Source organism: Sminthopsis crassicaudata, chromosome 1, assembly GCF_048593235.1.
Source record: "Sminthopsis crassicaudata isolate SCR6 chromosome 1, ASM4859323v1, whole genome shotgun sequence".
In the NCBI taxonomy this organism is placed as follows: Eukaryota; Metazoa; Chordata; class Mammalia; order Dasyuromorphia; family Dasyuridae; genus Sminthopsis; species Sminthopsis crassicaudata.
In genome coordinates this window covers 612609411-612623238 of record NC_133617.1, presented here as the reverse complement: position 1 = coordinate 612623238, position 13828 = coordinate 612609411, and the positions used below count along the sequence as shown (strand labels likewise).

Sequence of the window (13828 nt, the reverse complement as noted above, 5' to 3'; positions counted from 1 at the left end):
CATTTTCGATCAACTTCTATTTAGCTTTTCAAGAAAGGATAATTAACTCCATCTCCTAAACCTAAAAAGAAAAAAGAACATTTCCAGATGCTCAAACAAATTTAGTTATCTCTTTAAAATAGGTCCTTAGAGAGTTCTCTCAGGATATGGAGGTAGACACTTTCAGATGACATTGTTATTGGGACTTTTTAATTTTCCTTATGAACTTTGGTATTATTCACTTTTTCCCTGGGTCAGGGTTGCAGGACAGGGAGTTCCTTACCTTGTCTAGGAATCAGTGATAGGATAAGCCTATTTGTTTTGTTTTGTTGTTGTTGTTGTTGTTGGGAATTCCCCAGTTTCTGAACCAAATCTGCTCACTTCCAGAGAATATAGAATGGGTCTCTTCAATCTGTACCCCTGTAAGTAGGAATTTCTTAATTTGCATGTTTGCTAAATCCCTTAATTTCCCCTCAGCTTTCATTGCATGGCCTCTGAAAACAGAGTTTTATCTCTGGTAGCTGAAAATTCTGGCCCAGTTTACTTGGACTCTCAATAAACTGACAATCCAATTTATGCAGAACAATCCACAATATGCTGATAATCTCACCTGGGTGTTGTCTTTATCCTTCCAAGCAGCTTCTGAAGCATCTACCAAGGTAATCCCTCCACCTGAGAAGGAACCTGTTTCCCACTCCTAAAATGACTTAACTCTCCATACTCAGCCCAGCAGGGAAACAGAGCCCTGCAGTGCCCCTCATCCATTAATCACTCCTCCATCTTTGCAGAGTTCTTCCCTAACTCAAGGAAGATGTGAACTTTGAAGTTATTTTAACTCTTAAACCGCTGAAATTACAACAAATATTGCAAGTCAAACTCTAGTAATGATTTCCATTCATTATTGGGATGAAATGTTGCATTACAAAGCCACCAAACATTTAACAAAAAAAGGTATACTTTGCTCTAACACAGCAATAATATCTAACAAAAATATAGTGATACTTTGGTTTTTCCTGAGTGCCTGTTTCCCTCATCCAGAAATATGTCTCATCAGTAAGCCATCAGAATTTGGCTATTTTCATGATTTTAGCCATCCACCAAGTCTGAGGGATGTAGATTATGTATAGTTGAGACTTAGCCAGAAACCTGCATCAGGGAAACCGAACAATCAGATCCCAACTCTGTCCTTTTTCAGGTAAAATCTCATGATGTGGGGAGGAGGAAAGAAGTTGTTCTATCAAAAAATACCAAATTGGGATACTCAGATGGTAATGATTAACATATAATGATGTGGGACTGGAGTTCAGAAACCATAAATGCGCTGAGGTGTGACCTATCTGGCTGAGAAAATATCTCTAGACTAAAATTTCATGCATGTATGTGTATATGCCTCTCGGTTGATATTTATCAATGAGGTAAAATTTGTAAAAAGCATTTGGCATAGTGTCTATAGCACATAGTAGGTGTTATATTAATGCCAGTTCTCTTTTCTCCCTTTCCTTTCCTCCTCATATAGATGTGGATAGGTGATAGATACTTAGAGACATATCTAAATCTAAGGAATATATACTGCTGTATATAGACATGAAATTAGAATGGCCCCTTTGCAACTTGTAAAGGCATTAAACTTTGTGTGGTCCATTTGTAGATTACAAAAGGAATAAGATTGAGAGGGCCATTTTCAAATCATTAAGTTAGGAAAGCATAAGAAGATGAGCAAAGACCATAGATTAGCCATGTGAGAGGGTTCTAGGAAAGCTTGGAACTTCAAGTAGGATCCTGCTGTTTGGCAGATGGCAGGTCTTAGAGTTGAAACTGAGGGATCAGACCTGAGGATGCTTCTTACTGGTAATAGGGAAAGAGTCTTGTGTTTCTCTAGCCAAGAATTCCAGTTTAGCCAGAAACTAGAGGCAGCATATCATGTCAACTGGCAAAACAATGTACCCTGAAGAAAAAGGGTCAGCACAGTGAATCCAGCAGCACACAATGCTTTGACAAGATGTTTCAAGCATCAAAAAAGTATCTTGGGGACATCAGAACAAGACACCAGGAGTCATGCAGTTTAAGTGTGAACTGTCTATCGAAATATATTCCCAACGCATGATCTTTTCTCATTTTCCACATTGAGCATGCTTGTGTATATATGGATCTAAATTTATAGACAATAATTTTCTATTGTAAATCTTACCATATTATTTCAGTAAATTTCTTTGCTTTCAACTAATTATACATTTTAGCTGGCTACTGAAAGGGAAGCACATTGGTGGGAGTTCAAGATACAGTTTATGAGGGCAGAGTATCACAAAGTAGCTTAAACTTGGGGTAGCTATCCCTTGGGCTTGAAAGGTAGGAAATAGCTCAAAGGGGCCCTATATATAGATTTGGCAAATCTTTTAGATGGACTAATTGACCCCAAGGGGACTGAGATCATCAAAAGCATGAGTGGAGAGGGTGAAGAGAAGAGGACCCAGGACAGAGCATTTTAAAAATAATCATGCTGAGTGGATGGGAAAATGATAATGATCTAGCAAAGATGACTGTAACAGAAAAAGACATGAAAGAAGAAAATAAGAAGAGAGAAAAGTCATATAAATCAAGGAAAAAAGAGATTATCCAGATATCAAGATAATCAGAAGTGTCAAAAGCTGCCAGAAGATCTAGTAGAAATGAGGAGTCAGTTCTATCTTAGAAATGAATAAGTGAGTGTGGAAACAAGAGATATCCTAAGATGGCAAAAGGAGTGGGTGAGGGCAAGGATATCTGCTAAGAAGGAAAAAAAAAGTATTTTGTGTAAAGCAAGCTTCAAACAAAATCATCCTCATCTGACTGCAGTTCCAATCATTTAACACAGTCATAATGAAATGGGAGAAGTGAAACTACAATTGTTAGAGTGGTTGGAGGGGTTATGTAGAAAGAAGGATTAAAATAAATAGCACTTTTTAGTCCAGAAAAATAACAAAAAAAAGGATTGAAATATGTAACAGGGTAAAAGATCAGTTAACCATAAAGCTTGAGATTTAAATATAGGACAAATTAAGGAAATAAAACTTTCCCCAGTGAGAGGCTGACTTATGGAATTCACATCCCTAAGAAGTGATACTGGTGAAAAATAAAAATAGCTTCAAATATGGCTTAAGGGTACAGATAATGGTTTTTCATCATAAGGCACTATGCAGATGGAATGTTTTTGATGTTGATGTTTTCTTATCTGCAAAATATAATTGCCCCAAATCATCTATAAGGTCTTTCCTCCCCATTCAAAGATTCTGGGTCACAGAGGACAATGTGAATACTACATCTTCATTGCACACTCCTTGTGTCATTGTTAGGAACAGAATACAGGCATGACTATGGGTCTTTAATATTCGTATGTTCATAAGAAATTTAAATATGATTTGATTATTTAGGGTTTGAATCAAAAGGGAATTTTTATGCAAAAGATTGGGTATAAAACAGAATGGACCAAACTAGGTTAGGGGGATCAAAGAAAAAGTTTATCCTAAGGGCATTTGAGGGCAGTAGTGACTGCCCTGAATCTGAGGGGTGGCCTATAAATACAATGACCATCTGTCCTGGATTTTCTGGACGGTCATGATTTAGGATCTTTTGTCTCATAAATCTAGCCACAAATAAGATAAATGGGAAACAAACAAAAGCCACCAAAATATTTGGCAGAACGAGAGTTCCAATTTGGGGTTCACAAGCCAGAGGAAGAATGCACTTGTGCCAGAGAGCTAGTGGTCAGTGTTCTTGGAATCTGATGGGCAAGAAATAGAGCGGGAGAGTCCTCGAAGTGAAGAAGGAAGAGACTTGGGCCCTAGAAGGTAGTAGCAAAAAAAGATTTCCCTGTGAAATGATGACTTTGGTCACCTCTGCGTGCAGGAAAAAAAAGGTTCATGGCAGATAGGGAAAACGCTTAAGTTCTTTTAGGGAGTCTTCTGCCTTGCGTAATGTGCACAGGTTTGTGCATTTTCCAGGCTTTCCTTTTATTCTGCTCCAAGTATTCCCATCACTCACCATTTAGGGACCGAGCGGAGTAAAATGCATGAGAGTAACGAAGGGTAGGAGATCTAGTAAGTGTGACAGCGTTCCACCTACAGGTTCCCGGGCAGCTCCCACCCCGGTGGAGGCAGGGAGGTGGAGACGCGGGAGCAGGCTTCGCCCTGGCGGGGAGTTACTATTAAAGACACAGTAGCCAGCAGCAGCAGCAGCAGCCGGCCAGTCTGTACGTGTGGCAGGCGGAGTGTCTCTGGCTGCGAGCAGCGGCACGGAGGGGAGGGTCTGCGGCTTGGCGTAGCTGCAGCAGTCTCGCGTCAGGCTGTGGTCCGTGTGTGTGAATGTGTGTATGTGTGTGAGGGAGTGTGGGTGCGTGCGCGTGTGCATGCATGCATGTGTGTGTGTGTGTGTGTGTGTGTGTGTCAAAGAAGGGGCCGCTTCCTGTCTGTCTCGGCGAGCCGATTCTGCCGTGGCCGGAGATCTCCGCGGTTATTATCTCCCCATCACCAGCACTAGCAGCCCACCGCTGTCGGTGGTTCGGGCGGGGGAGGGAGAAAGTGAGACTCAGTGTCATCACCAGCCTCTGGATCTATTGTCAGGAGAGGAAATTGGAATCCAACAGCGGCGAGAGGCAGCTGGGCGGTCACATCTGGGAATGCCAAACCGACCTCCCCCTGCTCGCGTCTCCCCCTGGATCCCTTCAGAAAGCGCTCCTGCTTCATCCCCCGCCTCAGCCAGAGGTTTCATTTTTAACTGACTATTGACGAAAACTGGAGGAGAAAGGGGGGTGGGGTGGGCTGGAAACAGAGACTGCTTTTTTTCCAGGGATTTCTTTCATGGGGATGTGTTCAAGGCAAGAGAGAATTCAGAAGGATATCGACATTGTGATACAGAAGTCCAAGGCAGAAAAGGACTGTCTGTTTGCAGGTGAGTTGGTCGTCCCTCCCTCTCCTCAGACCCCGGCGGCAGCCGTTTGCCCCCGCTCAGAGCACGACTGATTTGCCTGGGGGCTGCCTGTCCCCATTTCGGGTGTCATCTCACCACAGTCCCAGCTACGAGATTGGGTGTCAGAAAGAGGGGGAGGGGAGCTCGGCGTTTCTCTTCCCCCCTCCACATCGCACCCCACCCCCTGCTTTCCCTTCCCCTCTCACCCCACCGTCTGGGGACACCACATAGCAAAGGTGCTCCGAGCAGAAGCTGAGGCTGCTGGGGCAATGCGCTGGATTTCAGATCCCGAAAATCGCCCGAGCCCACCGCCGGGCTCGGTGTCCCCTTAGCGGGGGGCCGAGACTCGCGGCGGCTTGGAAGGAGTTGGTTTGCGCAATGAATTGATTGGCGGCGGCCGTGGAATGGAGCCGGGGCTACGCTCCCCTCTCCAGGGGTTCCGCTCGGCACCGCTCTGCTGCCCGGCAAGCCTACTGTCTAAAGCGCCCAGCCTCTTCCCCTTCTTCCCCTCCCCAGCCCCCCCCCCCCCCTTCTCGCTGGCCCCGGGAGTTTCTTCTATCTGTGCCCTCCCTCTCCCCCTCCCCGGTCCTCGTAAAAGCGTTATCCTGCCGTGGGTCTGTCAGGGGCTCCGGAGCCCCTACCTGCCGTTTGCATCCCCCGCCCCGACAACAACAAAAACCCCAACACCGAAGCCTGATTTAGAAGCAGAAAGCCTGGCTTGTTGCTGCTTGCTTCCTCCTCTGACAATGGAAATTCCCGCCGTAGCCATAGCATCGGGGCACTTGTTGCGAGGGGCTTTTTCGGCTGCTGGAGCTTCTTCAACCACACATTCTCCCCGCACTCCCCCCTCCCCCCTCCCTAGGCGAAATGGGATGGAGACCTCAGGTGTTTCCAACCGCCTTCTTTCCTGCAAACCACTGCGCCCCCACCCCCGCCGAAAAAAAAAAAAAGATGCTTTTAAAAATGTCTCCAGACGTAATAAAATATTGTAATAATAATACTTCCCGTTTCAGATTTCAGATACTCAGACTCCACTTTTACTTTCACCTACGTTGGAGGCACCAAAAGGTACTTACGTGTACAGAGTTGCTTCATTTCCTGTTCACACGTTAGTGTTTCCTTTGTTCTCGCGTGTCTCTGTGTGCGTTTGTGTGTGTGTATGTGTATGTGTGTAGGGGACTTTTTCTTTTAGCTATTTCTTAGCCTTTAAAATGTGTCTATTGAAAGATGATCCGTGCTTTAAGCACTGGAGCAAACGGTTTGGATTTACATTAAAAAAACATAAAACAAAAACCATGAGCATAACTCACACATATTTTTTGTTAGATTTACATTCTTAAACTGTATAACTGTGGTTATAAGTACATGGGTGGGCCATGTGTGTTAGCATCAAAGAAAAAAAAAACACACCTATGAAAAGAAAAGCTTCAGAAGGTATAATAAAACAAGTTGATCCAGAGCGGTTTCTCCTTACACCTGTTTATATTTTTGTGTTCTATGCTCTGGTAAAGATGTACTATGTCAAAGCAACATTCCTAGGTTTTTTTTTTTTTTTTTTTAGTGTTCTGTTTTGCTTTTCAAATTTGGTGGCAGGTTCAGAATTAAATGTTGCTTAGATACTATTAGTTGTTCCTTTCACTCATCTTTTAAATACACACTTGGAATATCAAAGCTAAAACATTTGGAATGGTATTGAAGTATGATCTTTGCCTATAGGAAGCATGATTAAAAAGTCAAAGGTTAATAATAAAATATTTCCCTTGCTGGGTTCCCTCTTCCCTCTTAAAATTCTATAATCAGTGACTGTTATGACACCTTTTTGCATTCAGTAGGCTTAAAACTCAAGGTTATTTATAATTTTTTGAAATATTGTTAGAATGTTGAGATTTGTAAATAATTTATTTGCAAAATCTTTGGGCCTTCTGGTTTTAACACAGTTGAAAATATTATCAGCCAGTTAATATAAATTTTGAGAGCTATATGAAAACAGGATTGGAAAACCCCTACAAAGCAAACATTTAATTCAAGCTTTTGCAGTTCAAAACCATTACAGTTTAAAATCTTCTGTGGGATTTTTAAAATAGTACCTGGAACATAGGCTTGTTCCGATGATTTATTGATTTGACACAATAAGGGGCAATACAATAGTGAGTGACCCAAACCTACATCAATATGTATATTGGGAACTAATAAAATATAATGTTTTAAAATTTCTTTTAGCACTTTCATGTTGGTAATGAAGAATGAGAAAGATTTAATAGCCTGAGAGATTAAAATTATCATGGCCGTTGTACTTGATGTCCAAAGAACAAAGCTATATTCCCACTATCATTACCTGTTTTGAGATTTAATAGTAATAATGCACTATTTATATAGGGATCCATTGAAAACTTATCCACATAATTGAGCAATTGAAATACAATCCTAGTTGTTTCTGTGGGTCCATTACCATGAAATTATTGCATTACACTTCTAAGTGTACATGAGTGATTTTATTCCATTATAATACTAGAGGTTTGAAATAAAATAATAAAAAATGCCCTTTTTGCTTTGTAGTGCTATCATTCCAAATACTGTAGTTTTTTTTTATAATATTTGGATTATAGCTGATTCAATTCCTGGATATCTAGTTAGGACAATCCATATTCTTAGTCATATGGCAAAACTTTTGCATGATGGTTCAATCTTGTGAACAGAACAGCCTGTAATAAATTCTGCCTATGAAAAAGGAGACTTTTGCTTCCCTGAGATGATCAGAGATAATCCCTTTGCAGGTTTATCTCAGTTAACAGAAGTAGCACCTTTTGGGGGGGAAAAAAACAAACAAAAAACCTTTTTCTTTTTTTTCATTTTTCAGGGAGTGTATAATGATCTAGTTTTAATTTTTAAGTTCCAAAATCATTAACAGCTGGTAAGAATTAAAAATAATACTATTCCATTTTATACAATGTGCATTTCTGTGTGCTTCATTGTATTTAGAGGGCTTAGAGTCATGTCAGGTAAAATTCTTTCTTCCCTGCTAAGATCCCATTAAAGAAAGTGGGTGGCTTATACATAAATACAGAATTCCATTCATTTAAAGCAGAGTTGAATGATTTCCATATCTTGTAGATGAAACAATATGTTATCTCCTATCATAACCCTTCACTGAATTAATTGCAAGTCATTCTTAAAAACTAAAATTTATTTTATTGTTATTCATAAAAATAAGACTTATTGGTTACAGTTTTGTTAAATAATGTCACCTTTATATGAAAAATACTGGGACAGTTTAATAACTTTTACTTTTAGATATGATAGGTTTAGAATGATAATTGAGAAATGTTTCTCAAAATGTGAAGCACTCTGTCATGCTTTGACTGTGCAGGATTTACTGCTCCAAATGTTGGCAGAGTATCACCAAGTGCTTGATTCTTTATGCTAGTTACTTTACAAATTGGCTCCCTTTTGTGTAGGAACAATCTGACATTCTCCTTTAGAAGTCCTGTACTCTCCATCTTCCCCTTTCTCCCCCTGTTTAAAAAAAAAAAAAAAAAAAGAATCTGACTCAGTATTCTAACTCTTCTTGAGAGTTGTCAGTTCTTATTTTTTCTCTTGATAGGTAAAGAAAATATATAATAATTTTCAGGAGTAGTTCTCTAACAGACTCTTTGTCTAATGAGGTCTTGAACCTTTTGAGGGGCCCCAAATTAAGCTGCTTTCCCCAAATGTTGGCTCAAAGTTGAGAGAATACTTCTGATGAATAGTGAATCAGTTAGGAATCAGATTCTTTGGGTGGTGAAAAAATTGTAAAATGCAAATCAAAGTCATGTCATGTAAAGCATTTTCATCTTAGATGGAAGGGGGAAAGGAAGTCTATTTATTAATATGTTGTCATTTTAACCAACCCTCCTAAGTGGATCTTTCTCAGGGTTTTAGGGTAGTAAATGATATTTTTGTGGAGCATTCTCCAATGTGAGCAAAATGATGCTACCATTTTCTGTTCTGCAATGGAAACATGGTGGTTACTTTGATTAGGTGTAGTGGATTATCATCTAAAAATATTGCCAATTCAGCACCAGCACAGCTTTGTTCGTTGCATAAAATATCCACTTAATTCTTTTTAATTCAGGGTCAGTTCTTGAATATGGAGAAAAGAGAGATTGGCCCATTTATAAATTCTCTATGAAAACAAATGTGTGTCAAAAAAGTAACATTTTTGGTGAATATGCATGTGGGAACTAGGATTTAAAAAAAAATTCTGGGATTTAAAAATAATTAATTGCATATCACAGGTGCAGTTTTTAATAAAACAAAAATCCAACAATGACCATTTATTCTTAACTTCTTAATGTTTAATTAAGTTTTTGAAGCACTGGTTTTATTGACAAATAGAATTCTGGATCTCACCATAGGGTTATGATTAAAAGAGGGGATTTCATAGCTCTCTTGGCTGTGGGCTAGTTAAAAAGCTCCCTAAGAGTTAGTGTAAAATATGCTTTTTTAAATAATACAATTGTTAGACTATAGGGTGGCATACTTGAGTGATTATATACATTAAATATAGTGCCTATCTTCATCCCATCTCTCACCAAGTTGGCCATCTTTTCATTTTCATTTGGTCTCTTTGGACCTTTCTGCCATGGATTTGCTCACATTTCAGAACCATTGCTGCTTGCAACTAAACAATTCATTGTAACAAATTCATTTATTAAGCATGGATATAGTGGGTCATGGAGAAGACAGCAAGTTTGAAACTGCTCTTCTGCATACTGTTTTTGTTATTGGGGGCAAATCACTTGATTTTTCTGGGCCCTAATTAATTCCTTATTTGTTAAAAGAGTGAGATTGGACTAGATGTCCAGAGGCCTCTTCTAGCTCTAAAAATGAATGATCCTAATAAGCATTTTCTATTTACCACTCATGATGGTGCCAGATATATAGACAAAAACTGTAGTCTCTGCCCCTTAAGGAGCTTATATTCTGTCAGAAAATACGGCATATGCAAAATTAATGCAAAATAATTTTTTGAGGAAGAGATAACAATTGTGGGAGTCAGGAAAAGCATATAGGAATGAGGTAACAGAACTTTTCCTCCTTACTCCTACCTCTTTAATGTTAGCATTGAAAAGGATGTTCTAAATAAGTGGTTCTCAAAGTGACATTCTAGCACCCCTAGATTTCTTTTAGATCTTTTTAGGGGGTCTATAAGGTTGTGGTTATTTTCAGAAAAACACTAAGATATTGTTTGCCTAATAAAATACTCCCTTTTCCAACTACATATCTGTGTGAATTTGGATTTTCTTCATATATTTGCTTCAACCAAAGCAACATTGCAACAGACAGATTGCAGAAACAGATGTTGGAATTCAGCTGTATTCTATTAAGACAGATATAAAGGATATTTGTAGAATATATGTACAACAATGCCACCCTTCTCTTTTTTGCTTGGGAATATAGTTTTTTTTTTTTTAATAAAATGTTTTGTTCATATGTAATGAGTTGTTTTTAAATTAATTGATAAATTTTAAAAATATTAATCAGTTTTAATTTTTTATATAATATATGTTAACAAGTATAAACCATATAAATAAAAACTTGGTAGTTTTTGCAAAGGGGTTCTGGGACCATAAAGTTTGAGAACCACTCTTCTAGACTGTCCAATTCACTCATTTAAAGCTCTCTCACAAAAAGGCCCAGAGGAGTAAAATGGTTTCTCTAAAGTCATACAACAAGATTGTATCATCACACAAATGAGCAAAGTTGGGTGAATTGTTAAATATCATTCTAATTAATGGTAAAAATCATTATTATTTTTTGTCCAGCTATACCTAGAGACCACCTCTGTACCTTGTGCTTGAATTAAATTTGTTGAATTAAATAGGCTAGTATTGCAAAATACTACTAAATCTTTTTTTCTAAATTATAAAATTGGTGAGAGCTCTGCTACCCTTATATAATGTTATAAATTGATAAGAAATGTGCTTAATAGTATTTCATATGAACATGTTATGTGGCTTCTCTTCATGTTCGCATCTTCTTATTTGAGTTCTAGTCCCTTATATGTAGTTACTTATCTAATAATTTCATTTGGATCTCTTGCTGTTGTCTCAAATGCCTTTTAAAAACTGATATTTTGAAATATAAAACAAAAGTCTTATTAATGACCAGACTATAGTTCTTTTGATTTGTCAGCTAACTGTGAAGTGCTGTAGTTAACAACTCATTTTAAATCACTGTGTTTATTAAAAACAAAAACATTAGTAAGTATACACTAATACATTAAACTACACTGTCCATTTATACCAAAATTTGATAGTAGCAAGTTATATATTACTTCTTTTTGTATATCTCTTAATACATAATTAATCACGTCATCTAACTTCACGAGAGAGTGATTTCTTCACTGGATGACCAAGTCCATATCATGCTGAATTCCATATTATAGTGGTTTTAGTATGTTGAAAGAGTAACTAGCTGGCTGATATAATGGATAAAACTCTAGACCTAGAGTCAAGAAGACCTGAGTTCAAATTCAGCTTCAGATACTTATAAGCTGTGACTGTTTTGGCAAGTCACCTAACCTTATTTACCTCAGTTTCCTCATCTGTAAAATGAGGTGGGGAAAGAAATAGTAAACTATCTGGGTATCTTTGCCAAGAAAACTCCAAATGAGGTCATGAAAACACAATTGAAGTGACCCAGCAACATTATTTTGAAAGAATTAGCATGTCATGTTGTTTTCTAACTTAGTACAGGTTATGTAATCACACAGATTAACTCTCTCTGAGGATAGATTTGAATTCAGATTTTCCTGATTCCAGATCTGGAGTTTTATCCACTATACCACCTAGTTTCCCCTTCAACATACTACAATCATTATAAAATGGAAGTCAACATGATGTAGACTTGGTCATCCAGTGAAGAAATTGCTGAAATAATACTCTCATAAAAAAAGTTGGATGACATGGTTATGTATTAATTCATATACAAAAAGAAGTAATATATGACTTTTTATGATTTTATGCCTAAATTGACTTAAAAGTTAAGGTAATTTAAAATATTTTATTTAAAACTTAATAGATTGATTAGCTTCTCAGGGTTGATACTCCTTTTACCAAATAAGTTCACCAACTATTCTGTTAATTTTTCTAAGCTTCTCTCACATTCTTCCCCTTATCCCTCTTCCCCATCACACGTATGACTAGCCTTTTAGTGATGAACTTCTTACAACTTAGGTTGGTTTTCAGATGATTAGACTATATTCAGCCTTTTCTATCATGGGGGGGGGGAACCTACCACAGAGCTTATGTTATTTGGGGTGGCCTTGAAGAACACTGAGTCATTCTCAGATCATGATGAGGCTTCAGGAACTTTAGTGGAATTTTGTATTTTAAGAACACAAAATGAATGGATACATCTGGTCTGCTTTTATTAAGTTCATGTTAATTTAAAAGAAAGATAGTTTTTGCAGTTATTTACAATACGTAAAAAACTAATTTGCTTATTAGTATGTATCCAAAGACTAATCAGTTGAGTGTGCTCTTAGGAAGAAATTACTTTATACTTTTTAATTATTTGATATATATATATTTCAAAACCATAAATTTAACATTAAATGGCTAAGAATTGTGGCTAATAAGACAAATCCTTCTAATTAAAATCAGAATTAATTATGGTGTGCTATTTTAAGGCTACTTCTAGTGATACTAGAGCATCATTGAAAGTTTCTTTTTAAAATCTATTTATACATTGTATTATACTGTTTCTCATTTTAGATGAAATTGATTGGAATTTTAATGTTTTAAAGCTAACATATACCTATTTTGAATGTGACTTCTTGAATTTGTGCCAATTCAAAACACAGGATGATTTTGTGTCTAATTTTAACAAAATACTCATGTGCTTAATTTTACAGAAATTTGCTGTCACAGAGTTAATAAACCAGGAAAATAAAGTGATATGTAAAAACCAAAGATTTGCTTTATAGTTAAGCCATTCAGAATATATTAGAGTAAATAGACTCTTCATTTATTCATTGCTTCCACTCTATTCCCTGTTAACCTAGGTAAATCTACTCATTTCTAAAAGTCAGCTGCTTCCATCCAGTGTTATAAAGTAATAATTCTTTTAAGTTTCAAGCTATCTGTTTGGCTGGAAGCAAAATTACACTATAGACTATTGTGCTATTCAGTTTAAACTTATTGTTTATAGATTTTCCTTAGAATCATTAGTTCCTAAGTAGTTCTTAACTAAGTCAAGGATTAAGGCAGGAAGGTTTGGGGTGGGTTGGGGCTGGGCAGGGAAGAAAGATATTGCTATTTATAAGCCTTGAATCTAAACAGTTTTTATTTACTACCAGAATAACAGTGTTACCAAGAATAATAAAAAAGTAAACATAAATTATGTAGATTAAAGAATATAAAATTTTGTACATCTTAATCAACAATTATTAGCACCTATTATGTACCAATCGCTCTGCTGGGCCTTGGTTATGTAATTACTGTATAAAGAAACAAGGAGCTTATCTTTCAATAAGACACACATAAATAAAAAACTCAGTATAAATATAAAATGAATGACTATGAATATACACACACACACACACACACACACACACACACACATATATACTCTAAATACAGAGTAATTGGTGAGGATGTGTCTTTATTATTTTTCTTATATATGTAGGTTTTATCATTTATTAGTGGTTGTACAAAGTAACTTTATGATGTATTTTCTTAATCGGTAGATGCTAATAATACAATAAATATCATATTCTGGTCCTTGTTATGTTTTGATATTAAAAAGATTAGAAACTATTGTTTTAGACCATATAATGTTGTACCAAACACAAGAACTTTTTATTTCTTCTTTGGACATTTTTCCTCACTATTAATGTTGGTTGAGTGTTCTTTTATTTTAAAGG

The 13828-nt window shown here is 37.1% G+C and overlaps 1 protein-coding gene across 2 annotated transcripts in view; it reads left to right on the top strand.

The window, feature by feature from the left end:
- Positions 1 to 4033: 4033 nt before the first annotated feature.
- The window catches only part of PARP8 (poly(ADP-ribose) polymerase family member 8), a 229707-nt gene continuing 219912 nt past the window's right edge, over positions 4034 to 13828 (top strand). The window contains exons 1-3 of one of the 2 annotated variants that reach the window (XM_074282550.1): positions 4034 to 4052; positions 4801 to 4902; positions 5934 to 5988. In XM_074282550.1, coding sequence (XP_074138651.1) covers positions 4812 to 4902; positions 5934 to 5988 — 146 coding nt within the window. In that variant the 5' untranslated portion in view covers positions 4034 to 4052; positions 4801 to 4811. Of the gene's footprint in view, positions 4053 to 4189; positions 4716 to 4800; positions 4903 to 5933; positions 5989 to 13828 lie in introns of those variants that run through there. The other variant, XM_074282549.1, reaches the window with a different exon arrangement.